The sequence below is a fragment of the Cryptomeria japonica genome, unplaced genomic scaffold (genome assembly GCF_030272615.1).
Source record: "Cryptomeria japonica unplaced genomic scaffold, Sugi_1.0 HiC_scaffold_14, whole genome shotgun sequence".
Classification (NCBI taxonomy): Eukaryota; Viridiplantae; Streptophyta; class Pinopsida; order Cupressales; family Cupressaceae; genus Cryptomeria; species Cryptomeria japonica.
This window is the reverse complement of record NW_026728836.1, coordinates 821,446-833,370: the sequence shown is the minus strand read 5'-3', so window position 1 is coordinate 833,370 and position 11,925 is coordinate 821,446. Positions and strand designations below refer to the sequence as shown.

At 35.7% G+C, this 11,925-nt stretch overlaps 1 protein-coding gene across 1 annotated transcript; it reads left to right on the top strand.

The window, feature by feature from the left end:
* The first annotated feature begins 9,950 nt into the window (after window positions 1–9,950).
* LOC131045976 (probable leucine-rich repeat receptor-like protein kinase At1g35710) lies at window positions 9,951–10,694 on the top strand. Its single transcript, XM_059214875.1, has one exon. The coding sequence runs from the start codon at window positions 9,951–9,953 to the stop codon at window positions 10,692–10,694; it is 744 nt and encodes a 247-aa protein (XP_059070858.1).
* Window positions 10,695–11,925: the final 1,231 nt, after the last annotated feature.

The following is an 11,925-nucleotide window of genomic DNA, read 5'->3' as shown; positions in this document are numbered from 1 at the left end:
AGGAATGATGCAAAATATGATTTATGTGAATGGTTGAGGAGTGAATTGATGTTAAATCTTGGAAAGATCAAGGGAGTTAAGAAAGGAACTTTCAGATATAGAAATCTCATTGTTTGTCTGATGCTTTACTTCATGAATCAGCTACCTAGTCTTGGAAAGAAACGTTGGTCTCATGACATACCGATATGTATGCAGATCAAGGAAGCAATCATTGATCTTGGTACCGACAGAGATGAGAAACTTTGGGGTTCTTTCAAAACATTTCAGAAAAACATGAGGTAGAGGGAGAAATTATCAAAGAACATTGTGGAAAAATACTCCACTGATATTTGTTTCATGGTGAAGACTGATGAAACCCTCATGGAGGCAATAGAACCAAGGACCATCTAGGTCACAAAGCTTGGATATGAGGTGGATGATAAATTTTTGGACCTCTATGAAAAAATGCGTATAGATTCCCCATTGGATGACAAGACCAAACACTTTGGCACAGCAAAAGAGAAGGCCCTTGAAATAAAAAATGACTTCAACAGGAAGAGGAGGGAGACGAAAATAGAAAAGATATCTACTTTTGTGCAGGATGTCATTTACAGAATAGATACTGAAATGGGTTCTGGATCTAAACTAGCAAGAGAGCCGATAGTGGCTAGTACTCCGGAAGTGAAGAAGCCTGAAGCTTACATTTATACCATCACTTCTAATTCTAATCTAGAGGAGAATGAACCTCTAGCTTTTAGAAGGGTACAGCGGAAGAAAGTAGATTAACCACCAGTAGAGAAGGAAAAGGTGGAGCCAAGGAGGAAACTTGTTAGAAAGGTAAAAAAGCCTATTGCACCCCTACCTCCGGCAAGGAAGCCTACACAAAAGATAAAACCAATTACATCTACTCCAGCAACCCCCAGCAAAAAGTAGAAGAGTCATGATACTGAGTCCGATAAGGACAAAATGACCTGTGCTGAATTAATTGATGAAATTGCAAAAGATGGAATTTTGAAAAATGTATCTATGTATTATGAGAGTTTAGAAGAAAATGAGCAGAATGAGATAGAAGAGGCAATTTTGTTGCATATATATATTTATAAGACAGCCTTAGTAGAAATTTTGAAGGAAATACCTCTATCATTGTACAATAGACTAGATGCTAGGAGACTTGACGCAATCAAGAGGGATAGGGAGATGAAATATGTAGAACTTTTGGTGCTATTAGTAATGAGGAAATGAAGAGATGTATTGATGTTGCTAATAGGACAATTTTTAGTAGAAAACCCCGACAAATAAGCCTACTGATGGGCATAGTTAATGAGGTGATAAATGAGACCATTAAGGGTTGGGCAAAATTCTTCCAAATGAATCCGGACTTTCTTTCATCTCACGAAGATTTTGTTAAGTCAACAACTTCCACCATTCCGGATAAATCAAAAGGGAAAGGTATTTTGGGAAGTTTTGAACCAATTTTGGATATACCGGTCGAAAATAAGGGTGTACAGATACCACCAACAAAAGAGAGTGTACAGTCCATACCGACATAAATCATTTTTTAGCAAGGAAATGTACAAGATACTGGGAATATTGTGGATAATACTCCACCGACAGTAATTGATACTGCACCAAGTGGAAAAGCTACCGATGCAAAGGAGGTTAAGGTAAAAGTAAAGGGAACTGATACTACACCGACAGTAGACATTGTTTCCCCAACAAAGATTTTGGCAATTAACACTTCTCAAGTTGAGAAAAATCCAATAACTAAGATGAGTCCCACTAAATTAATGATGGTAGCCACTCAAAAGCTACTAAAGGAGGGATCAATAGATAAGGGAATAATTGATCAATCAATTACAATTTTGCATAGATTAATACCTGATTGCATGATTGAGAATGAAGCAAGGCCTTATGGCAAGCTCAAAACACTAACATAGCACATATCTAACAATGTTCAATCACTGCAGCAGATATCAGATCGACAAGCACTAGAAAGATTCACTATAGCTAAAAGAGTAGCCTTTGATCAAATCATTGTAACGGAGAAGAAGAAAATTGAAAAACTCATTCTTATTGAGAATCATTTAAAACAATGTACAAATATCTATAGGGTTTGTTGTAACATAGAAATTCTTATAGCAAATGTAGATAACAAATTGAAGGAGTTGCATGATAAGATAGCTAACATTGCAAATTATTTTGATGGATTGACCTCTCTAACAACATCTCTTGATGGTCAAATTTTGTCTCTGGAGAATCAAATTTTTGCTTTGGAAAAGGAGAAATAAAAGATCATTCAAAGAGCAAGAAGTCTTAGAGGACTTGTGAGTCCAAGTCTAGATTCATTGGGTGTACATAAGAGAGAGTGTATGGATATGATTGCTAAACCCACACCAACATAACTATCAAAGAAGGAAACACTTGCACACTTACTAAGTGGACTGGTATCCATTTCTGAAACTTTCAAATTTGGCTGGGATACATACCTACAGTTGCTAGATAAGGCTTACACAAAAATTTTGAAGTTAGTCAAGCTCCGATAAAATAAATAGTATTTATTCATTCTTTTCTTCTGAATTTTTTCAATTCTTTCACCAGTATTTGGTATTGATGCTAAAGGGGAAGTGTATATATGTGAAAAATATCAGACAAGAACATATGGGAAGGATATCAAAATATTAGAAGTAGTGTATTTCTCAAGGGGAGCTTATTTCAATTGGATCGACAGGGAATCCATTTTTCACATGAGTGTTGCTATCAATGCCAAATGAGGAGATTGTTGGACATTGACACTCATTGGATTAATTTTGTTATCATTCATGGCAACAAGATTTGATGGGAGTCATATACCATCATTATGAGGCATTCACTAACAAACACCGACATTGGAGTATCTAGGGTTACAACCGGCACTGGCACTGACATCCAACACTTCAGGGAAGCCGACATCAAGGAAGATTTATTTATAAAATCATTTTGTAATTATTGTATAAGACCAACATTGTATACCTTTTGGCATTGTAAGACAACATAAGGCATATTGTTTGTAATGGGTATATAGGTCAGTGTGTTAGGTCATTATGAAATATAGATATCATCAATAAGTATGTGAGGATAGAAGATGTGGATCATAACAAAATAGGATTGCAGAATGTGAAGATCATTTGTATTCAAATGTTGTATGATACAGTGATTTGTAAAGGTTTTGTAAGACATTCTTGGAGGGAAGGTGATACGGGTAGTAGTGTTCAGGGTTTATGAACCGGTACAGAGCAGAGCTATAACCAGAACTCTTTTTGGCATAGCAGATGCATTTTGCGAGTTCATTTTCATTTTTTTCCTTCAGCAGAAGCTTGTAATGAGTGAGACTCTTTAGTGATGAGCAATATGCTCTAGGCAGTGTGCCTTCCTACATGTGCAAGCCCCCTCTTTATGTAATATCTTTCATATGGCCAGTGAATTGATATTGTGGGTCACAAATCCCATTGTGGTTTTTCCTCTTTGAGGTTTTTCATGTGTAAATTATGTGTTATGGTGTCCATTCATGTAGATGGTTTATTTGCTTCAAGTTATATGTTTATTTGTTTATATGTGTATGGTATAAAAGCATAAAATCTTATCTTACCGGCAGAACATTGATTCACCCCGCCTCTCAGTGTTTTTGGATCCTAACAAGTACTAATGCAAGAAGACTACCGATTCATCAACCGAATGCACAAAGGCACCCATCATTTATTGGTTATTATTTTTCAGTGCAATAAATTTAGTCATAAGGTTGCAGACTATAGAAGCATTCAATGTTACAATTCCAAGAGGTTTCCTATAAAGAAAATTATCGTTGGAATTATAATTTGGTTGAAACAAATAAAGCAAATAATAACTTTCATGGATATTGTTATGCATGCAATGGTTATGGTCACAAAGATATTCAGTGTAGATCTAGAACACATTCAGCAAATTCAGTGCAAAGGAACATCAATTGTTACAAGTGCAAGCAATCCAAACACTATGCTAATCAGTGCATAAAATGTAAATATGAAGGAGTCTACAGAGAAGAATGTAATGAAGGCTAGTGAATCAAAGAAAAATAAAGTTTTGGTTTGGAGAAAGAAGACAGTGAGTAATGGAAGCGAGCCTGGTGTACTAGAATCCAATGCAGGCACCTCTTCTTCTGATAACGAAACATATTGCCTCATCTCAGGGGGAGTTTTCAAGGAAAATATTTTGGTCCCCTCTTCTATGTTGGTTCATGTTGTTGGTCCAACATGACTATGTTGGAGAAGCTAATCGGTAATTAAGTATGTTTTATTGACATCATCGACAAGAAACTTTTTGAAGGTAAAACCCTAGAAGAATTTGGTAAGTTGAATTTGGGAATTCAAGATCATTTTTGTCATTGTGCGAGTAAGAGTTGTTTGGAAAAAAGGAGAAGAAAATAGAAGAGCTTAGAGAAGAAAAGTTGAGCAGTAGTCATGGAAGCCAAGATGATCATCGAAGAATCGAGTAGAAAAGACTATCTGATTGTAGAGAAGCTATATCTAGATGAATTTAACCTTGAAAAGATCATAAAGGTGGAAAAGAGATTGAGTGATGAAAACTTGCAGAGGATTAAGGAATTCAAGCATTAAAGACTAAATCTATGGATTGAGTTTCCCTGGTTTGATGATGAGGAAGTAATCAAAGTAATTCTTAGGTGTGTGCATAATGATTGCATTGTGTTGGATAAATCCTATCTAATCACGAAGGAGGTTATTTCGGTTATTATTGGTTTGTGCGACAGTAGACCGGCTAAGGTCTATAAAGAAGAAAGAAGTTGAAACCCTAACCGATGTAACAAGTGATCAAAGAGCATTGGTTACCAACAAAATTATCAATCTTGTTGTGAGGTATGTTGTGTATAGAATTTCTTACAAGATTTATTTCAATAATAGGGAAGGTTCCACTTTGGCTATTGTTGTATACATGACACATATGCTTGTTATGGAAGACAAAGTATTTGACTTGTGTGAATTGTTAAGGGATTTATTACTAGAGATCATCAAGATGTCAAAAGAGAAAGGTTACCCCTTCTAATTTGGATCATTACTTGTATATTTATCTATGTATTGTCTAGGATCCCATCTGGCCAAATAAAATATGATATGGGAATCTGGAGTCCCAGTTGCAAGGCAAATATTTATATATTTGAATGGATTGGATAAGAGAGAGGATGCATGTAATGTTTATTTCAAAATTTTCTAGATATGTGGAGTATCGGTTTGATATCACCTGCTACTGGTTCTTCTAAGGAAGGTTCTTCCTCTAAAAAGAGGAAAAGGAGAGAGTCTATGCTTACCACTGCCCCGAAATATAAGAAACAAAATAAAGATGAGAAGGAGAAAGACATTGTTATAATTGAAGATTCATCTTCGTGGTCAAGGGAGAAATTTTTGTTGTAGAGCATAAAGCTAAGGCATCTGAATATGATGATGAATCTAGTTTGCTTGAAATATTTGGTAGTGCACATGTGATAGGGAAGATTGTAAAGATGTGGCTTACTTCAGTTGAGGCAGACAGGATTGAGAGTGTCCTGAAGGATCATTTGGTCTAGAACAATATCAAGATTGAAGATGTTTGTGATACACTTCTGGAGTCCCTATTTGTGTTTATCACGGAGAAATTGATTGAGCAACCTATTAATGCAGAATTTTTAGAAATAAAAGATGGTGATGATATGTAGAGTATGTTGGAGAAGTGAAATGATGCACATAGGGCCTTATCTGGATGCATAAAAGAAATGAGAGTGTCTATCAGCAATGCTAGCATAGTTTACAGATATTGTCTTTCATGGTTGGTTGCTATGGTGAAACATAAAGAAAAAATTAATGTTGTTGAAGAAGAACTAAGTTCCTTGGGAAAATCAATTAATTTTCTTAGTGACAAGGATGGAGAATAGAGGAAAAAGGTGAATTCTCTTCAAGTTGAATTGTTATTATTGCAAAGGCAAAGAGAAGACTATGTGAGTGTATTTTGGAAGGTGAAGGAGATTGCTAAAGAAAAATTAATTTTTTTGCAGTATTGCTTAATCATGCGGTTGAATATGAGCATAATCCATCTACTCTAGACAAATTTTCTCATGTTGTTGACCTGTTGGTGGAGTGTAGAAGTTTATCCATTAGCAAGTAAGTGCACTAAGATGGTGAACAAAAAGTTGGACACCATCCCTCAAAAAACAAAAAATCAATGTAACGCGTACGAGTTATTTTTTTTCAAATAAATCGTACACGTTATGGTCAAGATCTGAACCATAACGCATATGAGGTTTTATTAGTAAAAACACCATGTACGAGGAAGGCTCTAATATTTTGATTTATTCAAAATTTTATTTCTATATTTTGATTTGAGATTACTTTCTTGTTTAAGTCTCTTCATTTATTGTTGATCATTAGGGAATTAAAAAATTCCACAATTTACGATTATCATTTAATCTTACATTCACATAAAAAAATACATATAAAAATTCAAATTAACATCACTTTTTTACTAACCTTTGCAAGCAAATATTGACACTTTTCCTTCCCTTCCTTTGAAACCGCCTCATCTGTTCGACCTACCTCAATTATTTTGCACCAATACCCATGTTTTTCGAGCAACCCTAATTCTTTTGCACAAATATCCACGTGTTTTCAAGTGATAGTAGGTGCCCACATGCTCTCCACTATACTTGCATCCTTCATAGAAACCCCACTAGTTCTCCACCATCTAATTGCACTAGACGAACATATTCCCACTTTTTCCTGCCCGTCAAAGTTTTCCCTCCTTTTTCCACTAACTAATTGCCCGCCACCTGTGCTTATTGCGATCTCTTGTCATACACCAGAAACAACTTCTTTGTCGATCATCTAGCACACTACCCTCTCACCCTGAAACCGTCTGCATGCTTACGTCACCATAGTTGCTGATGTCCATGTCTTATGCCATTTCATATATCATCCATGCCATCCATTGATATGACTTCCGTTTTTGTATGGACAATAGACAACTCCTATAATAATTAGTAGGGCAATTGATAACCTTTTTACTCTTTAAAAATTTATAAAATAAATGTATGAGTAAAAACTTACAAAAAAATGTATGAGGTTCAATATATCTCAAAATAGAGGCTTATTGTACTAAATAAACCCTTAAATGAATCTTTGCCTTGCATCGTTTAGTTAGGATGATATTATTATTCTTAGCAATTGAATTGCAACCCTTTCACTATTAAAAGTTATTTGGCATGAGTAAGCTCTTTGGAATGAATATATGTTGTGGATCATTTAGTAATTTGAGCCCGTATAACACTATGCACAACATGATACAAGCTCAACAATTAATACGTGGACAAACACAATATTGCTATGTGTTGCTAAAGAAAACAAGATAAATGACTTTGTTTGTTGTTAACTACTTTGGGTTTCACTTGTTTATGGGTAGTGTTTATTTCCTCAGCTTAATCTCAATTTTAATTGTCAGTCATCATAGCTGGGAAAATAATAATATATTAGTCTTGCGCGGTGGAGAAAATACCAAGGTGGAAACTACCAAGAAAGTGAAATAATAAAGTTGACACTCCTAGGAAAGAGAAATGTGACTTCCAGGAGGATGTTAAATTCTAAAGTCATACACATGGCAGACACGTCAACTCAATTTTAATTGTCAATTGTCATAGCTGAGAAAACAATAATATATTAGTCTTGCACGATGGAGAAAATACCAAGGTGGAAACTACCAGGAAAGAAAAATAATAAAATTGACAGTCGTCATAGCCGGGAAAATAAAAATATATTAGTCTTGCACGGTGGAGAAAATACCAAGGTGGAAACTACCAGGAAGAAAAAATAATAAAGTTGACACTCCCAGGAAAGAGAAATGTGACTTCCAGGAGGCTATTAAATTCAAAAGTCATACACACGGCAGACACGTCAACTCAATTTTAATTGTCACTCGTCATAGCCAAGAAAATAATAATATATTAATCTTGCACGGTGGAGAAAATACCAAGGTGGAAACTAGGAAAGTGAAATAATAAAGTTGACACTCCCAGAAAAGAGAAATGTGACTTCTAGGAGGCCATTAAATTCACAAGTCATACACATGGCAGACACGTCCACTCACACTTTTAAAGCCTGCAAAATAATTGTAACCATTTGAAAGCAAAGAAAAAAATATGGAAATCATGGTTCTTTGACTTGGACAATCATCATTTTGGAGTTATTTTTACAGCCTTTACCTTGCGTGTCAGCAACTTAGCAGGTTTGAGTGATACTAATGTGATCCTACCCTTCACTTCTTCTGATAACTAAGAAAGTAATGCAGTGATGATTTAACAATTCACCACTTTCACATTAGGTATTTAGAATGCAGGAAAAAGGGTACACCATTCCATCAACATCAACCGCAAAAAATGAAAGGACAAGTTAGATTTTAATAGAAGCTTGCATCTACTTTGTTGACCATTTTGATTGAAAAAAATAAAATTTAATATCTAATAGATCAAATATAATAAAATTTTTATATCTACAATAAATATACAATTGAATATTAATCATAGATAACATTTGTTATGGTTTGGTGTAAATAGTTAGATAGTCTAAATGTTAGAGTCTATTTGTTGTAGATGTTTAATTATATGGTTAAGTTGTTGAAGTGAAAATGTAGTTTGTGGAACATATTTATAGTGGTAAATGAGAGACAAATTACCTACTCACCTTTTACAGTAAGATTTCATACAAGGAGCAACATAAAGATAAAATCTCATTGTTATTTTTCTTCTTGATCAAATTTATGCTTATCTTTTTGAAAAAACCTATTAAACAAAAATAAAAATTGATGATTAAAAAAAACAGATTCATGTGTAAGATGGCAATGCACCACATCATCTTGCATGCTTTCTAAACTTTGTGACACTGATCACTCAAGTCAAGTTGTTCACTCTCATAAAAAAATACCTTCAACCTAAATAAATAATAACGATATTTTATTATAATCTATTAAGTATAAACTTTTACTATTGGTGTAAATAATTATTCATTTTGGATATTATTACACCTTCAATCAAGAAAACACTTCTCTCCAAAATAGCAGAAAGTCGCTAATTTTATTGTTCTAAATTTGAGAAAGCGCAACTGCATGGAGATGACTCCGAATGGTTAATACTAATTTTATTGTTCTAAATTTGAGAAAGCGCAACTGCACGGAGATGATGCTGTGTTTTATTACTAGATCATTGACCCGTTGATGGGAATGGCCTTTAAGAAGAGCGTTTCCCACCCACACAACAACAAACCTCAACTGCATTTCCCAAATGGCCATCCCTTTACAGAAGCTGTCTATGCTCATCATTTCAGTCTTTCTTCTATTCTTCTTCCCCTCTCCACTCTCTTCTATGTCCCATCCATTATTGTTGAACAGGTGTCCTTCCCATGAATCTGAAGCTCTGCTCTACCTCAAAGCTGCCTTGAATGACTCCAGAGACCATCTCAGGTCGTGGGTAAATGAAACTGACTGTTGCACGCACTGGAAAGGCATTTCCTATGACAACCACACCAACCATGTTGTCTCTCTTCAAGCAAAAATCTCTTCTTTCCAAGGTGTGATATCTGCGAGCCTGTGCCAACTTCGAATTCTCACATCACTTAGATTATCTGGAGTAGCAACAATAGGTACTACCATTCCTCCATGTTTGGGAGATCTCTCTTATATTCACTCGTTAAGGTTAGGTGGAAATAGCCTTAGTGGGATGATTCCCCCTTTAGTTTGTTTGCTCACCTGTCTTACAGTTCTTGATCTTTCATTGAATGGATTTAATGGGAGCATACCTTCCTGTTTGGGAAATCTTTCTTCTATTCACTCTTTAGATTTATCCGCCAATAGCTTTAGTGGGATGATTCCCCCTTCCCTTTGTTTAAAAACCTGCCTTAAAGTCCTTGATCTCACACAGAATAACCTGAATGGAAGCATACCAACCTGTTTGGGAAATCTCTCTTTATGTTCATGCTTTAAGTTTAAGTGGAAATAGTTTTAGTGGGATGATTCCTATCTTTGTTTGTTCGTTCACCCGCCTTATGGTCCTTGAACTTCAAGTAAATAACTTGAATGGAAGCATACCTTCCTGCCTTGGTAATCTTTCTTCTTTACCATACCTTTCTCTTCAAAGCAACCAGCTTAGTGGAAGCATACCGGCTTCTCTTGGAAGTCTCTCTTTGTTGAGGGAGTTATATCTTCGAGACAATCAACTGAGCGGTAACATTCCAGATTCCTTGGGGAATCTTTCTTCTTTAACCGACCTTGACCTTGATGACAACCAACTTAGTGGAAGCATTCCGACTTCTCTTGGAAGTCTCTCTTTGTTGAGGGGGTTAAATCTTTATAGCAATCAGCTGATCGGTAGCATTCCAAATTTCTTGGGGAATCTTTCTTCTTTAGCCGACCTTGACCTTGATGACAACCGACTTAATGGAAGCATTCTGACTTCTCTTGGAAGTCTCTCTTTGTTGAGGGGGTTAAATCTTTATAGCAATCAGCTGATCGGTAGCATTCCAGATTCCTTGGGGAATCTTTCTTCTTTAACCCACCTTGACCTCAATTACAACCAGCTTAGTGGATGCATACCGGCTTCTCTCGGAAGTCTCTCTTTGTTGAGGAGGTTATTTCTTTATAACAATCAGCTGATCGGTAGCATTCCAGATCCCTAGGGGAATCTCACTTTATTGGAGAAGTTATATATTTATGATAACCAATTAAGTGGGACGGTTCCTTCCTCATTTGCTCAGCTTTCCTCCCTCGTTTACTTGTATGCTCTGTTGTTCACCAAAAGTGATAACCCAAGACACCTGCAAATCTGTCTATGAGATAGCCAATCTCAATCAATGAAACACCTCAGGGCTTGGACAACATAACATAGGATCCTAATGATCCTCCTGCACTTCAGGTTCTGCTAGACCTAGGGGGGACACCCTTTTGATGCACTGAATACAACAATCACAAACATAGGACTGCATCAACAATGAGCAGACAAACCATTCCACAAGCTCACCAAATTAGGAACACATTACAGATTGGCTAGATCTGTATAAATCATAAATGAAAACAGAGCTTGGAATGAGAAGAACACACCCCTAAACATAAAGGGAAATAGATTTATCTTTTAAATTGTTGTTCTCAGACCATTCCCAAATCTGTCAAAGACTAGTGCCTTGTTCATTGGGCAGCAGGGTCACACACAGAACTACAAATATAAATCATAGATGCAAGTTATTTTTCCTTACAACATATCCTTGCACTAATACCTTGTACTAATGCATTACTGAATCCATTCATAAAATTATCAGATCTGAGACACATTCCATTGTTTATGACTGATTATAGAATTTAAACTCTTCATTGAAGAATGCCTACAAACAATCATACAATCTCCTTGAGATGACAAATTATAAGCCTCCTTGAGGATTCAATTCATAAAAATTAAATGCATACACAGAGACAATATCATGGGAAGTTACTCATGCCTGACACAAGCAAGACCTGCAACTAAGATCATATTTACAACAATACATTGCAATCCTCTGTACCCTGAAACAAACCAAAAGCATTTACAAATTTGGGTCCTGACATTCAGAAAGTGGAAGCCATCAAATTTGGAGCATTTTCCAAATTTCTGGAACCCTTACAATTGAGAAGAAATGGGAATAAAAAGGAGAGGGAAAAGAATCAAATCTACAACTGAAAATTGTCAAGTGTCTCCCCTCTAACTGATTTTTGTTCCCGTGGAAACTGCCTCCAAAATATCCCACATTTGTCAAAATTAACCTCATAATCAGATTCCTCACTCCGAGAGCTTTCCGAAAATATATAACACTTTATACCTTGGCCAAAAATTGAGTCCTGGGCGAATTAATTCCCATTTGTGCTCAATCATTTAAATAT

Coding starts and splice junctions, on each gene's coding strand:
- LOC131045976 (XM_059214875.1), top strand. CDS start 9,951: ATGGAAGCATACCAACCTGTTTGGGAAATCTCTCTTTATGTTCATGCT.